This window comes from Camelus ferus, chromosome 14, assembly GCF_009834535.1.
Source record: "Camelus ferus isolate YT-003-E chromosome 14, BCGSAC_Cfer_1.0, whole genome shotgun sequence".
Classification (NCBI taxonomy): Eukaryota; Metazoa; Chordata; class Mammalia; order Artiodactyla; family Camelidae; genus Camelus; species Camelus ferus.
In genome coordinates, this window is record NC_045709.1 from 36927319 (window position 1) to 36953014 (window position 25696).

Sequence of the window (25696 nt, forward strand, 5' to 3'; positions counted from 1 at the left end):
GCAAAAAAAAAAAAAAAAGGTAGAAATCATAATGAAGACACATAATGAATATCTGTGCATTAAATGAAACAACAGCACCATTTACAAAGAGAAATTAAAAGAGATACGAGGAGAGACGTAAAGGTGCTGGTGAAGGAAGAAGACTTTCACCTCTCTGTTCACATCAGATCACATGGACCCAAAACAAAGGAAGAAAAGGAGACCACAGTAAGGTTGATCTGACTGATACTGCCGAACTCTATTCCAGAAACAAGAGAGTACATCCTCTTTCAAGTTCCTGTGACTCAAGAAAAGTCAGCCATTTGAGGTCAAAAAGAAAACAGTAATAAATTTCAAAAAATGGAATTAGTAAAAACATACTTTGATCACAAATGTTTTAACACTAGAAATTAATAATGAATCAGAAAATAAAAGGATTTTCCCACCTACACTCTGTGCATCATTTTTAAACTCTCCAACAACTCTTAAGATAAAGAATATGAAAACCAAAATTGCTAATAAAAACACTACCTTTCAGAATCTACGGACCTTAGCTCAAGTGGTGCTAAGAGGGCAATTCATAGCTTTAGTGGTTCAATAAAAGTTAAAGAAGAAAATAAACTAATCATGAGATTCAAAGCTAGGGAAAAAACTGAAGGTGAATTGTAGGACAAAAACAGAAACTAACGAAACCGAAAAAGAGCAGAACTTGTTAAGTCAAGCTTATCTCTTGACAAAAATCAATACACATCTCTAACCAAGTCAAGAAAAGGAAGCTAGCTCAAATACAAAAAATAAGAAATAAGTGAGAAAAATCATAAAGACAGAAGAAATTAAAATAACAAGACCACTTTGCTAAATTCTGTACAAATAAATTTGACGACTCAAGAGAGTAACTCAAACCAAGTCCAAAAGAGACAGAAAATCCAAGCAGAACAATTTTCAGAAAGTTGTCAAAAATCCACATCCCAATAAAAAGCAGCACACTTTCCATGGAGACTCTATAACACTAAAAAAGGAAAACCTCCAAGCAAAAAACAACCCTAACAGTTTGTTATAAATAAAAGTTCGGGTTAAAAATCATTTTTCCTCATAATTTTTTGAGAATATTTCAATGCTCCCTTCTGGAACTGAGGGAAAGACGGGGAGAGGAAGTCATCAGGAGAATTTACTGTCATAAATGTGTAGGCTGCTAAAAGCAGAGCTTCAGAATGTACACAGGAAAAAAAATGGGCAGTATTAAAGGGAAAGGTAGGAAAGTCTGCAATTTCCACAACAAGTAATTAAAGTTCTTAACAACTCATCCATCTCAGCAAATGATGAGGAAACTAACTTTAGGTATAATCCTAACTAGAGCCAGCATTTTCCAATAAAGACCAACCTTTTCCCCTTCTCCTCCCTATATTAGGAGCCAAGGACCCCTAGCCACAAACTTGAAAAAGCAGCAGACATGAGAAATCTAACTCACTCAGAAAGAACGACCTCCTTCCTGCCTAGGGATGAGCCCTGTAGCCCCAAACCTGCCCTGCTAATGCTGCCCAGTGTGTGTGGTGTCATAGGCACTTGCCTGAAATTCCGTTAATCTGATATTCTTTGAGGTTAAAAATGCTTTTATCAAAAGGAATAGAATTGGGAGTTCTTGATTTGCAGATACTAACTAATATACATAAAATAGATAAACAACAAATTTACACTGTATAGCACAAGGAACTATATTCAGTATCTTGTAGTAACTTATGGTGAAAGAGAATATGAAAACGAATACATGTATGTTCCTGTATGACTGAAGTATTATGCTGCACACCAGAAACTGACAGATTGTAAACTCACTATACTTCAATAAAAATATTCTTTTAAAAAAGGAATAGATTTGACACAACATGGTAAAATGACCATAACTCAATAAAAAAAAGTTAAAAAAAAAAGAAATAGAAATCTACCAGTGTTTTATACAAATATCTTAATTTTGGCCATTTTTCCTAAAATACAGCTGTTTGGGGGAGCATAAGAGTGCTGAAACAAGGAGGTGGTATGAACTTTGTGCACAGAACAATTTTGTGGGAGAGGGCAGACTTAGTGTCACTGGTAGAGTCCTAGGATAAGCAAAAAGGCACAAGACTCTGGACTTCATGGGATATCAAAGACAAAATACACCAATTTCAAAATTTTGCCCAGGCTGGCCCTTCATCCAATAAGAGCTCTGGTGTCTCCTGTTTTCAGAATTCTGGATACTATTAGCAGTACTAAAATAATAGCTGCATCAAACGGAGTTAATACAGCAGCCACAGGTCAGACCTAGAAGCCAGCTATCGCATTAAGTATTGTTCATACAGAAAAGTCAATGCTAGTTCCAAACAACTATCCTGAAAATGAATATAATGGAAACCATTTACTAGGAGCACTGTACTGAGCATCACCTTCCTTAACTGTCACACAATTCCATGAGATACACACTATTCCCATTCCTGTCTTACAGGTAAGAAAAGTAAAACATAACAGGCCAAGCTACTTGACTGAAACCACACAGCAAAGATAAACAGCAAACTTCAAAGGTATAGAAATGGCCAACAAGCACATGGAAAGATGCTCATCGCTAATCATTAGAAAAATGCAAACCAGAACCACTAGATATCACTTCACATCCATTAGGATGCGTATTATCAAAAAAAAATGGAAAATAATAAGCGCTGATGACATGGAGGAATTGGAACCCTTACAACACTGCTGGTGGGAGTGTGAAACAGTGCAACCACTATGGAAAGCAATATGGTAGTTCCTCAAAAGATTAAAAATAGAATTATTTTATGATCCAGCAATTCACTTCTGGGTATACATCTAGAAGAACTGGAAGGGGGGGTTTGAAGAGGCACTTGTACAGTCAGGTTCTAGTGAGTGGAATCCCCTAATATCTTTCTGCTAATCCTATCATAAGCCCAAAATTAATAAATCTCCATGTTCCTCTATTCACTAACCTAAACCTATTTCTCTTTATTCATTACATATCTACCATCATTTTAAATCGCTGATTGAAAAAAAGGTAAAAATCAGCAAACAGAATATAGAAAGCCTTCATATATTTAGCAGCCCACAAGATTTAATCTTTTTTTTTAAACAGCTAAGCTTTTTATTTTCTTCTGCAGCATCGCTAATTTCAGTTAGAGCTGAGGGTTTTCGTACAGATGAAAAAAGTATGTGAAGTGTTCCAATAACGAACTGGAACACAAAATCCTAGAGTATAGCCACATGGTAGCTCAAAAATGAAGGAACACGTGTGCTAAAGGGATCTTCTGTGTAGACCACCTGCCTTGTTGACACATTCTTATGAATCTTAAAACTTATCATTTTGATCACATACATTTCAAGCCTCAACCAGATTTCAAAGACTATACTATAAAAATGTCCCACAAATAGTGTAACTAAAGTCATCACTCCCAGGAAACTACTTAGAAGCAAGGTTCTTCTCAAATTGAAGAAAGCAGGAAAAAAGTAAACAATCAGTTTGCCTTGAAAATGAGTACTATAAACCTTTTTTTATTTGTAAGTGTAGTTATCTCTTAGTATAGGTTGTATCATTGCTGTGATGCATTCTTACTACGTTTAAAATAACAGCTGCACCCTTCATTAAATAAATATGCGGCAATTGATTAGGGGAAAAAAACAGTACCACAAACCAAGTTTCACCAAAAAAAAAAAAAAATCATTGTTTTCAGTTTAAAATGCTTCACCTGATTTGAAACAAAAGCTTTTCAATAAGGGCCATAAGGCTCTCATTTAAATATTCACAGCATATTCTCACATGAAAAAAGCCACAAAACAATATATATGTAATGATTCTATACAATCACTGTATTTGCATTAGTTACCTTTCAAATATAAGGCACTGCCTTTACCCAAGGTCCTTACAACATCTAGCAGGAAACTCTGCTACCTCAACTTGAACCAAGTAGGATAAAGCAGCCATCCTAACATTTACTAAGCCGCTTAGGCGTCACAGAGGCTCATTTTATATTTAGACATATATGTCATGTATTTATCTGCCGTATATATAATATGTACACTGCTACATGGATAGAATATGTATATATATGTGTGTGTGTCTAAAATACACAGTCATATATACATACGCATGGGTAAAAGTCTGAAAGATAAAAATCCAAAATGAGCAGTGGATTACCCCTGGATGATATGAGATCTACAGTAAGTCATCTGTTTTGTTACTCATCTTCTCTAACTTGTCTACAAAGGAAGCTAAAACTTTTATTTTTTATATTCCACTGTACTGGCTTCAACAGCAGAACTCTGTCCTCATATGGTATACTTTTCATGTTTCACTAACAAAGAATGAGTTTCAGGTTCTCTGCCATTTTCCTAAAATTGCCAACATTTCCAGATATTCTGGTAAACTTGTTCTAAACAAAAGGATGTTAAACATATGCTAACTGCACACATAACTTTTAGACATCATAAATCAAATTCCATAAAGATTTACCTTCATCATACATTTCTTCTATTAAATAGGCCTCTGCTCGATCTTTCAGAGCATTCACATTGTCAGGCTCCATCTGTAAAACTTCCGAACACACTCGAATGGCTTCAACAGGCTTCTCGTCCTAAAAGTAAATGTGAGAAAAGGATTTATGGTTGTTATTCCGTAAGTCAAGTTCTTACAGTTCTGGGAATGAGCCAACTGTTACCTTAGAAAAGCAGTGGCAAATCCTTTCTTTTGAACGAACTGTATATTCAGAAACACTTGGCTCCATATTCATGACAGATTCATATTTGCTGGTCGCATCTGTATACCTGTGAAATGAGCAAATCATGATGAGTAAAATGAAATTCTATTTCCAGAGAGAGAGAAAGGGCCCTCTACTCTTCACTATATGTTGCTTAATCAATTGACATGAATGAGCACATGCCTTCAAAGACTGCTTCTACCTTTTAACCTAGAGTAGCAAGAAAGGTTCTCTCTGCACTTAAGAGTTAGGAGATATAATACATGACCACAGAAAATGCATACAGATAAATCAAAACATATCTGTGAGTACAATCAAATCAAATGATGAATTTCTTTACAGAAAAATGCGCATGATTTTGAAACTGAGGAAAACACCTTGTTAAAGTCTGACTACACAAAGCACTTTCAGCAAAACAGAGCAGGCTTCATTTACTCCACACCTTCATAAAGTAACAGTCCACTAATTGATATTTTATATGACAAATAATCAATATTCACAACTAAGTACAATGGAATTCCTTGCAGAAGAAACCTGCTTAAATTCCCAACTTTATCAGCTTTCTAAGAATAACAAAACTACTTCAGCATTTTTGTAAACTGGTGAAAAGTACTAGTCATGTTTTGCACTGTCGCTGCCATTTCAGTAACAGCAAACTAAAAGACATATTTACATGCCCTTGTAGCATATTAGTCCCAAAGTGCTGTAATCTTCACGTTTAAATGCTGATGTATTAAAATACAGATTTAAATACAACACTTAAAACAAAAGCTAGCCATCAATGTCAAACTCCTAGCTGGGATATTGCTCTGTAGTTTTCCAAGATGATAAAATTGTAAGAAACTGCAGAGTATGTGAGACCACACTTTATTTCTTAAAACTACATGTGAAACTACAATTAGTTAGAAATTAAAAGTTCAATTAGGAAATACTGTGCTTCACTTTAAAAAAAAAAAGTTAGCTTCTGGGAAGGTAGGATAAATGTACTTTCCCCAATTCCTCTAGCTAGACAATTGTGTAAATACCCTAGACATTATATGTAATTTTTTAATATGAAAAAACTCAGAAAGGTGGAGATAAGAAAATTATGGTCCCATCCCCACCAACATCATATCAGCAGGTCAAATGGAAAGCCTAGATTTCTTCCCTGGGGAGCCTGTAATGAGGTGTGTTCATACCCCTACCGAAGTGGTGTCCGAGAAGGCTAAGTTGGGAGCCAAAACTTTCATCCATGGCCAGAATTAAGTCCCCAAAACTCTCACCTACACCAAGCAGTAGCAAGAATCCCACACACTTTGAGCAGCAATGGAGACCAAGAGGGAAACTTCTACCTCCATCTACCAGTAACACAGCGGTGCCCACTCTCCAGCCCCTCTCCCTCATTTTGCTGAAACAATGTCAGAAAAAGCCACTCAAAACAGAAGATTTAAACAAAAGCAGAATCTGATAAAATGAAAATGTCTAGGTTTCAATTAAAAACCACTCATGGCGGGGAGGGGCAGGGAGGAAACACTCATCACAAGAAGAAACAGGAAGATCTCAAACCAACAGCAAGAGGACAGAGATGGTAGAATTATCTGACAAAGATTTTAAAGCAGCCATGAAAAAACCAGCAATAACAAACATGCTTAAAGCAAATGAAAGAACAGAATGCCTCAGCAAAGAAATGGAAAGTCTCAGCAAACAAATAGAAGATTTAAAAATTCCAAATAAAATTTTCAGAACTGAAAAATATAAAAACTGAAAAATATATAAACTGAAATTAATAGCTCACTGAATGTGTTCAACAGCAGACTGTAGGGGACAGAGAAAACAGTCAGTGAATTGGAACAATAGAAATTATCAAACCCAAACAACAGAGAGAGAACAAATTGGGGGGTGGGGGGGACCCTGAACCTCAGGGACTGTGGGGCTATAACAAAAAATCTAGTATTTATGTTAATCAGGGTCTAAAGAGGAAAATAGCGAAAGGGCAGGGCTAAAAAAGTACTCCAAGAAATAGTGGCTGGAAACTTCCCAAATTTGACAAGAGACATAAATGTACATATTCTAGAAGCTAAGAATACTCCAAATAGGGTAACACAAAGAAATCCATGCTGAGATATAATTAAACTTCTGAAAACAAAGGGCAAAGTAGCAATCTTAGAAGCAGAGGAAAATGACACCTTATCTTGAGGGCAAAAACAATTAGAATGAAAACAGATTTGTCATCAGGAACCATGGAAGCCAGAGAGAGGTGGCACAATATTTTTCAGGTGCTGTAACAAAAAAACTCTTAACCCAGAATCCCATACCAAGAGAAAACTTCTGCATGCGCTGTATTTATCGCTATTACTCTAGACATCACATTACCTTTCAATAATCAATCTATACGCCTGTCTCCCACACTAAACTATAAGCTTCTTAAGTCTAAAAACTACAGTCATACTCATTTCTGCACCCCCAGTACACAGTCAGTGCCTGATACAGGAGAAATTCAATGAGTATTTGGTGAAATATAAATAAATCTGTTGGTAAGAATACTATGCAGTTATCAGTATTTATATTCCGCCTTATTCAGTAAGTGTACAATTGTGGCAGTTTTGCTGAGGCCCAGTGCCCTCTAAGGTCCTCCACCCTCGATGGCGAGGAGCAAAAGAGCAAGCAGCTCAGTTGTGCTGTCGTGCCCACAAGCAGACACATAAGGGAAGGTGAGGTCGTCTGGACAAGCATGTTCTTACCTGCCATCTCTGATGAGCTCTTCAGCTGACTCAATCAGCTTATTGAGTTTCTTTACTTGTTTATAGTGTGCAAAACATCTTTTATGATCCTGGTCAAGTTTAAGACATTCACGAACTTCACTGTTCACATATTTAAAAAAAGGAAAATACTCCAAGTCAAAATAATAAGTAGTTATTCATACTAAATACAGAAATCACAACTAAAGGTATTTTTTTGCCTCTAATAATTACACAACACATACTGACTTAATAATTTACCATATACTTTAATATATGGCATTGTATTATACACACACATTTATTAATTCAAATTCAAATGACTTAAGTATAGATATATATTAAACACTGTATTTTACTTCTGCAACTATAATAGCCCTGTTACTTATTTTAATAAGCATACTTCACGAAAATAAACTATGTGGAAGCAGAATAACTTAGAGGTAACACAAAATTATAGATATATAAAAGAAGCCTTAACCATAATTTTATTAATTTAAAATTAAAATTAAAAAGAAAATGGGAGTAGTATTCTACTGCCAACAATAAAAACATGATGACATGTGCATGTCACCAGAACTGACCTGAGGGACAGTTCATGGTCTCCTAGTTGATAATACAGTGTGCTGATTTTATAAAATGCCTCAGTATTATCATTCTTCAATTTCGATGCAGCCTTTAAGTCACTTATTGCTTTCCTAGGTTCCCCTTCTTTAATAAAACATTCAGCTCGAAGTTCCCGTAGTTCTGCATCCCAAACACAAACCTTGAGAAACAAAAGAACTAGACTTAAAGAAATAGTAAATTATGCACATTTGTACATCATCCCACATTTTATCTACATATGTATCAACATAAAACATCCTCAATTAATATATGAATTCTACACTGTAATTCATTTTTTAAAGTCTGATACAAAAAAAAATCTAATACAATTTAGATGTGACAAAATAATTTCTCCAAGGAAATCTGAAACAAATTCCCATGGGGTAAGGGATGAATATACTAACAAGGCCCTTTTCCTATCCTCTTCAATTATGTAATTCTAAAACTTTGAAAATAAGAAAACATGGCATTTACTATCAGAAGGTGTTTCCCAGTGAAGCATATTTGATTTTGAAGAGAATATTCTCTAACCAGATTTTTGTATTTAATCAACAATTCCAATTTCTAGTTTCAAAAAATAAAATCCAGGCTCTAAATTCACAAAATATTTTTATTCTACTAATAACTGAATGAAATGCTTTTGTAAAATGTCACCTCCTTGAATTTAAATCTTTATATCACAGAGATAAAGAGAAAAACAACGTGAGAAGGCTGAGGCTTCGCCGTTTGTATTTTATCAAAAAGTTGACAACGTTTAGTAAACGACTAGTATTCTTCAAAATATAAACCCAAAAGCTCACTAACAAGACCTGTATAATTATCTTTACATATTTCTTAGAGCTGTTCTAAAGTCATGTGAACTTTTCACATACAGTAAGAAATCAAAATCAACACTGTACATAAATTAAATACCATGGACAACAAGCTAGGTCAAGATGGACAGTCTATTGGAAGGTAAAAATCATAACTTTATATTTCCTTAATAAAGCATTAATGAAATAATTGAACCATGAATTCCTCGACCAAATCACTCAATTTCTTCTATAAAACTATCAAAAAGTGGCCATTCTACATACATCACAAGTTTATTGCCAGCATTAAATGAAACTACAAAAGCGCTGTGAAAAATGATAAATATGAATTATGACTGCCCTCACTTGAATACTTTATTAGACTTCCTTCTGAAACCATTATGACCTTTGTCATTAAGTCCTTGCAGAGGCAGACTTAGATTTCCCTCTCTAGAACCCTCTGGGTCCTATCAACTCTTCATCTGCCTTCTTCCCTAGAAACTTCTCACTGTAAGTATTCCTCTTTCCTCCCAAAGATTATTGTTTCTTCAATGAACTTATTCATCTTTTACCCCATTATCTAACCTCTAGAGTTTTCTTCCCCTCGAAAGATGCAAAAATCAAACAAACAGCAAAGTAGGCAATGTATAAAAATACATAACTACTACTCGACAGCACCTTCAGTACATTTACTGAAATTTTCGGTCCCAAATTTTGTTCCATATAAACACCACCTTTCAGTTAAGAGCGGAAAGCCCAAGGGTCAGTCTGATTTCATGCCATCTAGGTTTTTTGTGGTATGTAACATGTCAAAGAGTATGAACCTGCCTTACAGTAAAAAGCAGTTAAGCTTAGGCTTGTCAGCTGCAGTATCTAAGACACTTACCTCTAAAATCTTATCAAGGAAGATTATAGCAGCAGGATAATCTGAGCTTGCAAAAGCATCCAGTGCTTGTGAACGCAAACGCTGCATCTCATCCGATTTCAGAAGCTGGGACTGGGCTTCCTTTTCTTCATTTTCACTTGGATTTGATTTGAGCTGTAACAATAAAAGAAATTACACAAGATTTTTCATCTCTTGAGTCTAACAACCATAATATATCCAACGATCTGACCCTTGCAAGTACTTTCAGTTCATTGGGGGAAAAGGGCAGAGAGACACTGCACAACTGGCTTCTCCAATGACTTGCCCCCTGGTTCTGATCACCAGGGGAAGCAGCAGCAGAGGCATCTTTTTTTTTCTTTTGAAGGACAGTCTTTATTCCCACCGGCATGGTCCACAAGAACGAGCAATTGAGCTAGAGTCAAAAGACCTGGGTTGCCAAAACTTTCCAGGAAGCAAATATATTCAGGAATATAAAAAGGTAGAGAAGAATTAAGTAAGGAAAGCACCTTCCTCACATATATCTCTGCAGAACAGCTTGAGTTTTCTGTGTTTTGCTTTCTAGTTATTATTTCTTAAGTATTTTTAAGTATAAAATAATTTTACCAAAATAATGAAAAGTGTAAGGAATCTGAATAAAAAAAGATTTGATACCAGAGAGGTTAAGGTCTAATAAGAAAGGAAGACCTTAAAGGGAAAAGTAAGAGAATAACAGCTTATTAACAGGCTTATGTGGTGGTTTTAGGAGGTTTATATATTGTCTCTTTTTTCAACAAGGAGTTACCAGCTCCATTCCACACTCTAGAGGAGAAGCAATGCGATATAACAAAAATATATGTCTAAGTCTCAAGTAGCTCATTCTATAACGTAAGAATATTAAGTTATAGGAAGGCATTATTTAATTGGCAGCATTATTTCTTTTAAGAGCACATCGATGTTTCTTACAATCGATGGCTCCTTATATTTTGTGAATTATGGTATATGATCCAGTATTATACCTGATTCAAAGAAAACCAGAACAATTACTGAGGCATAGCACATTAAATTATAACCAAAATTTTTCTTAATTTTCATAATTTCTGATTCAATTATCTTGAGGCAATATAATCATCCTTTCTGCATTATACAATTAAAGTTAGAAAAAAAATAATGCCTAAAGTTAGGTCGATGTATAGTGAGTGGATTTATGTTAGTTTGATTTGTTTTTAATTAACACAGTCTACAAGCTACCAATGGAGAGTTTATTTATTAAATCTTACCAAAGGTTTGTACCTTTGATTTAAAAATCCAATTGCAACTGGCACTGATATTTACCTAATATATGGTTCCTCACCACAATCAAAACACACATTGCTAGCTCTGTCAAAATAAAACACATAGAAATATAAACATTTAAATTGATCATTACCTTCATTATATTTGGATTTTATGGAACACTGCCTAAGTCTAAATATTTTTTCACTTAAACCTAAAGCATGGATAGCAAAAATAAAATAAAGATAAACAAAGACAAATAAAATGCTGAATATCAACAAAAGATAAGTTTAAACTGTATATTTACTGTATGTTGGATTTTGGAATTAAAAAGGAAGAACTCAAAGATTACAAATTATTAAATGAGTTGCTAAGAATCAGTGAGTTTTTATAAGTATAGGAGAGCCATATTTTTCTCTACCCTTCCTTCTCCCCTAAATAATTTCTCTCTGGCTCCTTCTCAGGGAATAGAATGGAGATGATCAATTTGAACAATCCAGAAACCTGGGCATCATACTTAATTCTTCCTCCTCCCTTACCACAATCACTGCATCTTTCTTTAACCGTCCTAAATGTCCACCTATTTCTCTTAATCCCTACCTACTCTAGCCTCATCTTTGGCCTCCATAAGGTCACTCTTAGATTACTTACTGCAACAGCTCTATTACCAGACCACTGCTTCCACCCTTGTCTTCCTCCAGCCCATTCTCCAGAGCAGCCTGGATTTTACTGAAGTGAAAACCTGGTCATGACACTCAATATAAACCTCCCACGGCTATGAAGAACCAGCCCCTGGCACCACATGCGTCCTCCCTGCAAAGAGACCCCACTTCCCTGTCCAACATTCTCATACCCCTGCTCAATTTTACCGGAGACATCATCTTCCTAAATGAGAGGCTCTTTCCTTCCTCCCGCTTTTGCACAGGCTGTTCACCTTCTACCTGGATGGTCCTCCCACTTACCTTGCTAACACAGATTCATTCTTTCAATATTCAGAACTCAAGCACTTTCCCTCCTTTAGGAAAGCCCTTCTTGACTCCAGATCCCCAAATCCCACCTAAGTCAGGTGACCCTTCTGTATGTTCCCACAGGGCTCAATCATAGCACTGATCATATGGCATCATACTTGCCTGATTAGTTCTGTCCCTGGTATAATCAGTCCAAAGGCAGAGCCTAGTTTTCTTTGTCAGCAATCCTCTAACACCCACCACTCTGCCTCGCAAATAATATGCACTGAAATGCTCGCTAAACTGACAAATGACCGTAGGCACTGGTTACAGCAGGAGTCATTGATAGCTTGAAGACAAACTAAACCACTAGATCCTGTGTAGGACTAGGCCAACCAGCATGGACCTGGGGTGACACTTGTTTACATGAGACCTACTGGAAGCAGAGTAACCTGTATACTTAAAGTACGAGACCCTCATGTAGGCCAGGAAGGGATTAAGCATATTCAAACCTCTGTTTCAGTGTGTAAAATTTGTAAGTGAATGTATCTACCTCGCTGTTTACAGGACTTTTATCAGTAAGACGAAAATCTTTGGTATAATTTATAGGTAAATTACAGGAAAATGCTCTTAAAAGCTATAAAAAGCTTATTTAAGGGCATATACAGAAAAAACAGATATCATGTGTATTCACAAATCACAAAAATTAAAATATAAGAATTCTTTAATTGGTGATTAGTTCTTAGAGATGACATCTAAAGTATGATCCATAGAAGATATAAAAGAAAATTGATAAATTGGACTTCATCAAAATTTAAAACTTCTGCTCTGTGAAAGACCCTGTGAAGAGGATGAAAAGACCAGCTACAGACTTAGAGAAAATATTTACAATCATGTACATGATAAATAAGCACATGAAAAGATCATTAGCCATTAGGGAAATGTAAATTAAAATAACAATGAGTTATTGCTACACACCTATCACAATGGTTAAAATAAGAAATAGTGACAATTCCAAATGCTGACAAGGAGGCAGAGGAATGTAAAATGGCACAGTTACTCTGGAAAGCAACTGGACAGTTTCTTATAAAACTAAACAATTACCATAGAACCTAGAATTACACTCCTGGGCATTTATTCCAGGCAAATGAAAACTTACATTCACACTAAAGCCTGTACAAGAGTGTTCACAGCAGTTTATTCATAATAGCAAAAAAGTAGAAACCACCCAAAATGTCCATCAACTGAGGAACAGATGAATAAAATGCATCATATACATACCATGCAACACTCAGCAATTAAAAGGAACAGCTAAGTGATACATGCAACAACCTGGATGAATCTCCAGGGAATTATGCTGAGTAAAAAAGTCAATTCCAAAAGGTTACATAACTCTTGATATCATGTTTGCAACATTTTTGAAATGTCAAAATTTAAGAAATGACTAACAAATTAGTGCTTGTCAGGAGATATGAATGAGGGGCTGGAGCAGGATGGCAGGGAGGTGATGTGGTTATAAACAGGCAACAGAAGGGATCCCTGTGGACTGTTCAGTATCTTGTTCAGTATCTTGACTGGGGATGGACACAGGAAAAAGTGTACAGAATTTAAGACACAGAAAGAAATGAATACTAATAAAACTGAGGAATATGAATAGACTGGTCGATTATATTCAACATCAATATCCTGACTGTAATAGCATACTACAATTTTACAAGATGATATCATTGGGAGAAACTGGGTATCAGGTAAAGGGCACACAGGATCTCTCTGTATTATTAATTACAACTGCATGGGAATCTACAATTATCTTAACAAAGACTTCAATTTAAAAGAAAATATCACTCAATACAGATGCACATAGTCATGGAAGAATCCTATGACAATAAGAGCAAAGGCAATTTGAAGAACACACTATCAGAAGCATGATGGTCAGAGAACAATCTAAAAGTGTAAAGTCTCATGAAAGTTCCCTTCTATTTTCTAAGAGGTTTTAATACTGATGACAGAAATGACAACTCCAGAAATAGTCACACTTTTCCAAAAGGATACAGCCAATGTTCCATAAGAATTAATTTGTGCTAAAGCTTTATTCTAAAATGTGCTATTTCTACTCTAATGTTGTAACTGGAAAAAAAATTTCCAAGTAACAAATGTAAAGCATTGTTAAAAATAAGGAAACACATTATTACGTTTTATCATTCATCCATTCAATGAATTTTTACACAGCACTTGCTATGTACACAGGACTGGCCTAGGGAAAGGTTACTCCAGCACCATTGCCTCCCCATCTCCCGTCCGTCAGCCTGCTCTCAAGCAGGTTCCCAGGTAGCAGAGAAGATCAGATAAACATAAAATGACACTGAATTTTATTAAGACCATGAGATAGCTTTGATTCAATACAATTAACATCTAATGTGTTTTGGATTTGTCTGCATATGACTGAGTATTATGACAAAGGTTATGAAACATTAGAAAGTTTAGTTTTATTTTCATCGTGGTTATTGTCATAGTAACTAAGCATTTTGATAAACTACAGAAATGCAAATAATGAACAAAGGGAGATATATATATATATATATATGTACACACACACACATACATACACACACATAACTACCCTTCCTAGACCACTCCAGAATCAAATTCATGTGGAACAAAAAAGCAGGTCTTAAAACAAACCCAATGAGGGGATAAAGACATCAGCAAGTTGCTTCCCTCAAATCATTTTTCAGGATAAAATTTCTTCAGCTACATGTAATCTGTAACATCCTCCTGAACAAATCCAAAACCTTTATACTGTGTAAAGTAGCCATGTGGGTGGATTGCAAAATTCCCTTTTAAGAATCTGTTTCATTATTCCTTTCAAATCAGATAAAGGGTTTCCCAAGTCACTCACACAACTTTTAGAATAGCTCAGCTGACATCTCTAGATTCTCATGGAGAACGTGAGCTATATGAACTGAGTCGGGATTACTATCTATTCCAAACACTTCCCCTTCTATCTGTTAAAGTGATGCTTTGATGTCTGCCACTAAATGTTAATTCAGGAACTATGATTCTTACATACACAAATTAAACGATTTTCCCTTTCAGGTATGAAATTATTATTAAATGTCTTAATATAAAAAAGTCCAATATGTTCACTCAAAATAACATTCACAGAGCCACATACAAACTGAACTTACCACTTTTTTAAAATCATCTTCTGCTTCATCAAGTTTTCCTTGTTTGAGTAATAAGTGACCTCTCTGTAATCTTGCCTAGAAAAAAAAAAGGGTGTCCTGAGTACTACGAATTCCTAAATTTTCTTTAAATACAAAGAATAAAAGTAAATAAGCTAATGAAATATTCATTTTTCCTATGCCTATTTGACTTGGCACTCTGAGAATAATTCATAGAACCAATGAATGTGCATAAATTTTGTTAAAATATGCTTTTTACTATATCCAAAAGATAAAAATAAAAACATGTGTTCTTACAAAATCTTGTACATGAATGTTCATAGCATACTTTTTACTATATCCAAAAGATAAAAATAAAAACATGTGTTCTTACAAAATCTTGTACATGAATGTTCATAGCAATAGCCAAAAAGCAGAAACAACCCAAATTCCCATCAATAAATCAATAAGCAAATGTGATGCATCCATATAATGGAATAATTTTCAGCCGTAAAAAGGAATGTGAAATACTGACACATGCTACAATACGGATGAACCTTGAAAACATTATGCTAAGTGAAAGAAGTCAGACACAAAAGACACATATTTAATATGAAATATCCAAAACAGACAAATCCATAGACAGAAACATAAGTGGTTGCCAGGGGCTAGGACAGAAATGGGAAGTGATTACTAATTGATACAGAGTTTTTTGCGGGGGTTCTGGAACCAGATAATGGTGATGCTTGCAGAACTTTGTAAATATACTTTTAAAAAGTGAATTTGATGATATGTGGATTGTATCTCACTTAAAATGTTAACTTACGCCATCATAATAAATTTTTGCCACTATAATAAGAGTTGTGTAATCTGGGGCTTTACCAATCAAAGCTCTGGAAATAGTTTTGGTTTCTTATTAACTCTTAATGTGCATATTTACTCCAAGAATAAAAATGCCTCTTCCTTTTAACATGCATCAATTCCTCCCCCTTCATCTCTGATATTCCCTTTCTAATGTGTATAATCCCATCATCTCTTCTAAGAATTCCAACTCTCTGATGATCAATGTCTACCAAAATCACATCAATATTCTACGAAAACTTCTACATTACCTTTAAAGTACATAAAAATTTCCCTAATCCTGTTAAATGCATAAACACAAATAAAAAACAAGATTAAAGCCACTTTAACTATCTGAGAGCTACTTTAATACTAGGAAAATGAGCTACTTAACCTTTGTGGAAGGTTATGGTTAGCTAGGTAAAATAACAGATTAAAGAAAAATTTGACACTTGTGAATTCCACCTTAAAATAGTAATATTTCAAGCCAAATATTTATCCATATCTAATCAGTCATCTCATAGCCTTTCTGGATTATGGCAGGACATAAACAATAAATGAATTACCAAATTAATTTTGAAACAGTATAGTTGGTTCTATTATTTTAAGCCATTACAGTGAAGCTGTCAATTGTCAGGATATCCCATTAGACTGTAAATTCCTCCACTTCTGAAGCTTGAGTGTTCGTTCAGGGGAGGACTCTGTCTAATTCAGCATTGTATCCCCATCACAAACCACTGCTTCACTGAGCTATCCCTCTTCTTTATTCTTCCCACTACAGCCTTAACTGCAACTATCATCAGTCACCTGACAGCCTCTAATTCAACAGCCTCTTCATCAGCTCATTTCTCAGCCTCATGTCTTTGCTCTACACTCCATCCTCCACACAGGTATCTTTCCCAACCACGAAGCTAACATCACTGCCCAGTTTCTAAAAATCACCCGATGGACCCACTCCACTGTTCCTTCTTCACACAGACCACCTGTGATTCCAGGGACTGAATTTATCTGGTTGCACAGTCCACCACCCCACAGCAGCTTACTACATCCTCCAGCTGTGCCTAGCACACCAGTCCTCACCTAAGCAAACAAGTTACCTCTTCCAAGTTCCCTTAAAATTCTCCTTTAAAGAAAGTTGAGATGCACTTACTGCCGTGAAGTCCATCTTCAATTCAATCACTTTAGTCAAATCAGGAAGTGCTGCTTTTGATTTGCCCATAGCTAAAAAGACAGTAGCTCTCCGATAGTAAGCAATGTAGTTATCAGGGTCACCATCTGAAAATGAAAATAATACATATTAACACTCAGTATGTTATTCAAAAAAAAACAAAAACACATGGACAGTATTAAGAGTTTTGCAATTCTATTAAGAAAAGAATTTCTCCATCAATACTGGGTCATTTTGCTTAGCAAGATCACTGCAAATAAATCCAAAGCAGGGGTTCAGCAAACTGTAGACTCTGAGCCAAAAACAATCCACAGACTTCAAGTTAAGAATATTTTTTACATTTTTAAAGAGTTAAGAATTAGAAAAATATGCAGCAGAGACTATGCAGCTTCAAAGCCAAAAATATTTATTATCTGGCCATTTACGGAAAAAGTTTGCCGACCTCTGGTCTAGAATATTAACTGTATTCAACTCTTAACTTTAAAAAAAGTGACTGCCTCTGAAAACAGAAGGAAATTCACTTCACGTCAACAGTAGTTATCGGGGCTAGATAGACTGGATTTTCTTTTTATATTTTTCATATACATAACAAACTGTTTCAAAATGTTTCACAATGAACATGGATTACCTTTATATTCATTAATTTCTTTTTAAATTTAAGTTCTCCATGACTTACTTACACTAAGCAAAGAATTATTAGAAATAACAGAATTTAAGACCTAGAGTTTACACCACACACCATCATCTTCATATGTCCAAATCCTACTCAATCTGAGGCACAGCTCAAATGACTTACTAGGTTACATACATGAAAATAAACCTTTCATTCCTTCAATTTACATAACACTCTATAATATATATCTCTTACAGCATCTATCAGTACCTCCTGATGTTAATTATTTGTATACTTACCTCACTCTATAAAAAAATAAATTCCTTGAGTGAATTCGTTTTTGTGTGTCTAAAGCACCTGGTAATCAGATAAAAGGAAATGGAAACCAATTCCTGATAACTGCAACAAGGGACACTCCCACGTCCCCACAATACTGAGACCTGCATGGGACAAGCCAGGGACCCAAAGAAGTGAGCACAGACATGGCTCTCAAAGAAACATACTGCCCCAAGACACTCAGATCATTCCATTCTCCCACATGAAATTAACAATGAGATTTAAAAAAAAATAGATGTTGCTTATTTTGAATTCAGTATGAAACTCTGTCAAGAAATGAAAAATGCTTATTGCTAACTCTGGGAATTTTATCAAGAAGGCATCTTCAGCAAAAATTGCAATGGACTTCTATTTGGAAAAAACCTGACCATTTCCATCCACTCCAAAAACCCTCCAACGAGTATGGTGTATGACAATGCTTTTTATTAAGTATTTGATTATATACATATAAAAATGTCTATGTAAAATACTTCTGGGGCATTCACTTTCACTTATCTTACTATTCAGCTTTTAGGTATTTTTGAGATATGAAATGGGATTGGAACCCCAATTTATAACACTGAACCTATAAAAATAAGGAATCATATGTCAATGGTTCAACATATGAATCAAGAATCAATGTGCTTAGTGGTACAGTCACTTGAATGGCAAATCAAAAACCTTCCATGAACCTTAATTCAAAAAGACACCTGCACCCCAATGTTCATAGCAGCACTATTTACAATAGCCAAGACATGGAAGCAACCTAAATGTCCATCGACAGATGACTGGATAAAGAAGTTGTGGTATATTTATACAATGGAATACTACTCAGCCATAAAAATAATAAAATAATGCCATTTGCAGCAACATGGATGGCCCTGGAGAATGTCATTCAAAGTGAACCGAGCCAGAAGGAGAAAGAAAAATACCATATGATATCACTTATATGTGGAATCTAAAAAAAAAAAAAAAAAGACAAATGAACTTATATATAAAACAGAAACAGACTCACAGACATAGAATACAAACTTATGGTTACCAGGGGGAAGGGGACGGGAAGGAATAAATTGGGAGTTCGAGATTTGCAGATACTGACTGGTATATATAAAATAGATAAACAAGTTTATACTGTATAGCACAGGGAACTATACTCAATATCTTGTAGTAGCTTATGGTGAAAAAGAATATGAAAATGAATATACGTATATTCCTGTATAACTGAAGCATTGTGCTGTACACCAGAAATTGACACAACATTGTAAACTGACTATGCTTCAATTCTAAAAAAAATTAAAGATTTTTTAAAAATAACCTTCCCTAGCTCTTCATCTTAAAATGCCATCAGTTCCTAGAACTAGTATCCATTCCTATATCATTATGCATGAAGTAGCAACTGAACAAGAATTGGTTTAAGACACTCATACTTAGTTTCTCACAAGATTTAATAACCTTGAAAGTAATCACTTTTTGTATTATCCATTGGAATACAATATAGTTCACTATTTAAATTACATGCAAGCCTACATCTGGAAATACTAGACTTCATTTGAAAACATGTCATTCAAACTGTTACACCAGTTTATTCAAAATCTTAACATGAGAGAGAGATTTAAGGTCTAATCCTGAAACTATCAAACAATTCAAATATGAGGAAATTAGCCCTAAAAAAATACAACTACCATCTGGAGAAAAACACCAAAAAAAGCCAAAAATTACAAACAATGCTGTAAATGGCAGCAGCGGGAGGCAGACAGAACACCACCCTCACTGAGGTACAGAAAACTTTCCATTCTTGCCCCCAGCTAACCTAACTCTACCCCTTCATTCATTCAAACTTTAACTGAGCACCACCAGAGAATAAAATAATAATAGTAATAAAAATAATATGATAGTACCTATCCTTAAGAAGTTCACAATCTTCTGAACTAGAATGTGACCTTTGGAAAGTCACTAGACCACTCTTTGTTTCCTTTTGTGTAAACGTGAATAGTAATAGCCATCCCCATTTCACAAGTGAGGTTCAAACGCAATGAGAAAGCACCACAATATGTTTAAGTATCAAATGAACGTAGCCATGGATTTTGTTTTTTGATTTAGCAAAATTATGTAAGTGTGAAACTGGTTTTCTTAACAAGCAATTGGAGAAACCTATTATTTCATTCCTGCCCACCATCTAATCCACCACTTTAGACATTCATTCACGCCAGATATACCTAAGACATTCTGTAAGGGCTACCAAAGAAATGTTTTCAGACCCTCCAATTCACTGTCCCCATAAGACCATGCTGCAGGAAAGAGGCAGGGCATCCTCACACCCACACTGTGGTTTTCTCTAATGATAAATCTCTAAACAAAGCTTGTGTCTGACTACTTCATAGTAGTGAAATAGATGCAACTGCCTCAGAAGACTATTTGGAAAGTGATACCAACACTTCCTTAAATCAGTTTCTAACAGATCAAGAATATTTCCCTAACTGTTGCAAATCTTAAAACTCCTACCAAAAATGCCAGATTCAAAAAAATTGCAAACCAAAACACCAATAGATCTGTACCACATAGTAGAAACATTTGTGTTGCTATTGAGTTTTAATAAACTCTTTACTGTGTAAAAATGTAACCATAAAACATACCATGCCTAAGTAATTTTCAAAACATAACCAAGTAAGTTTCCAAAAATGAAAATGGAAAAAGGGTGTCACAATCATAAATAAGGTCAGCTGCAGGAACATTATAATAATAAATGATCCATTGACAGTCCTACTGCCACTCACCAAATTTTATTACAAACTCTAACATCAATTTCTAATCACAGGAAAAGTTGAAGAAATAAAGTACATCATAAAATTCATAAGTTGGGAAGTATAAACATTTAATGAATTTTTTATACAGTAAGTTTAAAGCAATGTACTAAAATATGGGTGATATTTTACCACAAAAGATCACCGTACATTTCACAGCAGCACAGCTCTTCTGTCTACAGCTGTAACTACAACAACTGCGTAACTTGTTCGTCTAGAAGCCAGGACACCTGCACTAACTCACTGGGTTACCTGAAGCAGTAAACCTGGCCATACTCAACATGAGGTCTGGTAAATCAGACGACTGAGACAGAGGATATACAGGTCTTTTCTAGTAGACACACATCTCATAAAAGATTCAACAGGCCATGATACCACATCACCCCATCACTATCTACTATATATTTCCGTCAACTACAACTTAAACTCTATTTTCTATAGTTAGTTATGAACAAGCAGTGTTTTACGTAAACTAAAATGATGAATGTCTCAAACTACACAGGTCTTCCTCAAATTATTACCAGGATAACTGCTAATTGCCAAAATACAATGAACAAAATGATATTGCTATTCAAATCTGAATACACTAGCAGTGTTCTACTCTCTCCCTTTACTGAGTTTCACAAATAAATCATCACATTTTAGCTTTACTAAAATATGTCTTTTCAGTATAGACAATAATATTTTATTGGGTACTTTGGGGAAGAGCCATCTCTAAAATTCTTGTATGGCAATGAAGCTAAAGAAAAATAGGCAGTCATTTTAAACTATGTTTAACAATATGCCATAGCCCTTAATGTTCCTAATGATTTGTGAGATTAAAGAAAGCAAATAATGTAAAATAAGTAGAAGGTTATGTTCCTGCAAATATTCTTGTGGTAGCAAGGAACAATCAATATTTTTTAAAGACATGCTTTATCTAAGACAGTAACTTTAAAAATGTTCATTTACCATGCTGCAGCACTGAAGACAATGCAAATCACCAGAGAAAGTGTGGACTCAGGAATGACACGATAGGAATGACATGGTCACACAGCACATGGTCTCTAGTGAAAAGGAACTAGTGCAAATTGTCAAGCCAATTAACGACTTTCCAAGGTGAGATAATCACTGAAATGAAGAAACCTTTCTCTTAGAAACTCCACATAGTTCAGAAAACCCTATTAACATATTAAATATGTTTTTAGAAAAATCTTAATTTTCAAAGACACAATATTTTTATATGCTTTATATGTGTGATTATCCCTTTCTCACTTAATTTTCATCAACAGTCCTTTTTCAGGCGGCACAGTGAAAACTGCTTGGAATACGCAGCTCACTTCTTTAAGCCTACATTTTCTTACATAACTGGCTCAATGCCACAGGATTATCAAGTGGTAAAGCCAAGATTAAAATCTAGGTTTCTTACTATTCCAGAGAGCTAATAACATCAGTAATAAAAATCCGAGCTTAAGAAAAAGCACAAGGGAAAATATCACTGAGCCAAAACCTATTTTTTGTTTGTACAATAAATTACAATAGGACAATTCTTCTGGTGAGCGGAACTGGTTATCTTATTAAAAATACACCACTTCATTACCCTGCAGGTTGACTTGTCACTCTTAACTATCTCAAATAAAGGTGAGAATATATAAGTAAATAAAAAAGAAGTCAGGAATGTCAGTGTCAAAAAGTTTTCACACGGAAGTTTATGTACTGACTCATAAGAAAATCCTCACTTACAACCTATTTACTCTGGTCATCTTGTTTTTCAATCCCAGTAGATTAAATGCTGCAAAGACAGTTTATGCTACAGAAAGATATAAGTGAGCAATAAAAAGCAAGAGTTTAAGGGGCAGAGGGAGTCTGACCAACAATGAAGAGGCAATGAACTGCAGGATCCCCCAGGGCCTCAAAGCTGCTGTTACACTGATGATCTCAAATCATCAAGAAACTCAGCAGTATTCAGAGAAATGTTTAAGGCAGAAAAATATACACCATAGGCTCTCCGTATCTGCAGGTCCCGAAACCATGGATAGAGAGTATTTGGGGAGAAATCTGCTGCACAACTGCTTACATAGTATTTGCATGATACTTACAACTATTTACATGGTCTTTGCCCTGTGTTATGTATGATAAGTGATCTAGAGATGATTTAAAGTACATGGAAGGAGTGCGTAGATTAAATGCAATTACTACACCATTTTATATAAGGGACTTGGGTATCTGTGGATTTTGGCAACCAATGGGGGGGGGGGTGTGTCCTAGAACCAATCCCCTGTGGATACCTGGGGACAACCATAATACATTCAGAAAAGCCTTCTGTCAAAATTATCCTGAATTATTCTTGGTACTTACATTTTTAAGTCTCAGTTACATGGAAAATTATATGTTAGATACATATGCATTCAAATGTTATGCATTTATTTTACTGCTCTACTTCACCCAGAATCCTGTAAATATTTTTAAATATTTTACTTAAACAGTAAATAATATTTATTTTAAATATTATCCCATAAAAGGGATATAAATTAGAATTCACTAAGATAGCCATTGAGTGTTTTGGTTCCAAGATACAAACCTACTGCAGCATGAAACTGAGATAAAGCATCAGCCAGCTGTCCAGCTGCAAGGAGTTTCTTGCCCAATTCAAGATGTTTTTCAACATCTGCATTTACTCCACATTCAGCACCTAAAAACAAATTAAAAAATAATAAATCAACTTTCCACGAACCAAGATTTAATTCCAAAGAACAAAATGTTAAAAATATAGTTATCTGCTTCAGCAACCTATTCAGATGAAAAGTCACAGAAGCTGAAAAGTGACCTAAGCAAAGTAACCATGAAGTACAAACACTGCTTCATTTTAGAGTATAAGCCACCCCAAAATATACCCCCATCAACCTAGTCAGAAGAATGTACCCAGTCTACAAAATACAAGAACTAAACACAGTAACTAGTAAAATCAGTTATAATTTATTGTTCAACATTAGAATAGCTTTGTTAAACTAGAGTCTCACTTTAATGGATATTAGAGTCCACTATAATATTCAAAAACTTATTGAGCATCTATAGTACACCAGGCACTTTTCAGGACATTTAGGACAAGTGAACAAAACAAACAAAAACCTCGGCCCCTCGTGGCACCTGACATTACAGCAGCAGGAGACAGACATAAGAAATAAGTAACTTACAGAGTACAGTCAGTGAACAGTGGAGCTGTGTGAGGCAGGGCGGGAGCGGTGGGACTTTCAGTATTACATAAGATGGTCAAGGACAGGCCTCACTGGGAAGCTGGCATTTGAGCAAAGACTTAACTTGAAGAAAGTAAGGACTCACCACGTAGGTATCTAGCTAAGAAAAGAGCTTGCCAAGAAGGACCAACAAGTGTGAGGGCCCTAAGTCAGGAGGATGCCAGGTATGTTCCAGAAACAGCAGGGAGGCCAGCATGGCTACCACACAGCCAACAAGGGAGACAACAGAACAAGATGAGATCAGAGGAGTAGAAGGCCCGACTATGTACAGCTTTGGTTTCACTCTTGGCAAAATAGGGAGCTAGCGAGGAATTGTGCATAGAATAACATGATCTGATTGTCTGGGCCAATTATCAACGTGCTGCGTCTCAGCTCTGAATTCATCCTTCAGTACTGGACTCTATTAAGAGACTGGAGTGTTTAAGCATTCTTCTGTACACTGAGCACAATGTTATGCTTTGTCAGTAAAGGGCACTGAAAGGGCACTGCAGGAAGGACACCTCCTGGTTCCTGTTGACACCATTACTTCTTTCTGGCCCCTGCTACCTGGTGTTCAGGGGCAGCACATCCAGTGGTGCCCTGCCCTAGCCATATGCCCAGGGGTCCAGTCCCTCAGCCACCTGGCAGCCTTGGTCACACACCACCTCCCAAGGAGGACACCTCACATTCCAGGCTTCATACCTACAGCAGCACCCCAACTCTCCACACACACAGGCCGACCAGCTGGGTCTCACCTACCCCTGAGGTTGATTCTTGCTTCCCCAGCTACTGTAGGCCAGCTCTAGACCTGGCAACTCAGCAAATTTTCCTAACAACAAACTTAGGCTTCAACTAAACTGTCTCCAATGAAGTCTGAACCCCAACCTTGAGGAGGGAATCCCCTTCCAAACTGGCCCTTCCTTGGGGACCGTCTGTCAGCCCCAGACCATCCTGTAGTTCTCTTTACATCATTAAGTTCACCCTCCTATTGTAACAATTCTTTATATTGAACTTTCCCTTTTAAAATTACCCTGTGGTTTCTGTCTCCTAAATAGACCCAGACTCATACACAACTGATAGAGACAGAACCACAAAAATGGGATTTAAGGATTAGTTTGGTCATGCCCTTGAGCTGGAGTGCAGCGCTGATTTCCTTGTCAATGAGAAATAAGATGTTAGTAATCCACAGCAGGTATCAGAATCACAGTTAATCATGATATTTGTGATTGACAGTAATGAAGTGCTAACTAAGGCACATGCCTTGGAAGCCCAAGTGGCTGCTGCACTTGACTGCGATGGTCGTAATGATGGAAATAAGAACTGTGACGTGGGGTGGATCCTCTGAGTGCACTAGAGCACTTGGAGGAAATAACAAGCTCAGGTCGAACTCCCAGCTCAAGTCAGTCTGAGAAATTCCAAGGCAGCCCTAAAACAATCTCTTACCTTTTATAGCCACAGAGCCAATTTAGCTGAAAATCAAACACAAAATTTAATTCTGAGGGCTGCTGAATTAAAACAATAGTTGAATTCAGTCTCCCCTGCAAGCTTCTCCTATGAAACTTAGGACCTGCGTTAGTAAAGAATAGGATCCTCAAACTTAGAATGGAGACATCTGGTTGTACCTAGATAAAACTGACCAACTCAAACCTCCAAGTCCTTCTGAGCCTCCCTTA

The 25696-nt window shown here is 35.8% G+C and overlaps 1 protein-coding gene across 1 annotated transcript in view; it reads right to left on the reverse strand.

Moving 5' to 3' along the window:
* Positions 1 to 25696, reverse strand: part of DNAJC3 (DnaJ heat shock protein family (Hsp40) member C3) — a 56089-nt gene that overhangs the window by 13584 nt on the left and 16809 nt on the right. The window contains exons 2-9 of the mRNA XM_032496771.1: positions 23372 to 23482; positions 17065 to 17189; positions 15099 to 15173; positions 9713 to 9865; positions 8014 to 8195; positions 7433 to 7552; positions 4674 to 4779; positions 4469 to 4589 (exon numbers count right to left, since the gene is read on the reverse strand). Coding sequence (XP_032352662.1) covers positions 4469 to 4589; positions 4674 to 4779; positions 7433 to 7552; positions 8014 to 8195; positions 9713 to 9865; positions 15099 to 15173; positions 17065 to 17189; positions 23372 to 23482 — 993 coding nt within the window. The remainder of the gene's footprint in view (positions 1 to 4468; positions 4590 to 4673; positions 4780 to 7432; positions 7553 to 8013; positions 8196 to 9712; positions 9866 to 15098; positions 15174 to 17064; positions 17190 to 23371; positions 23483 to 25696) is intronic.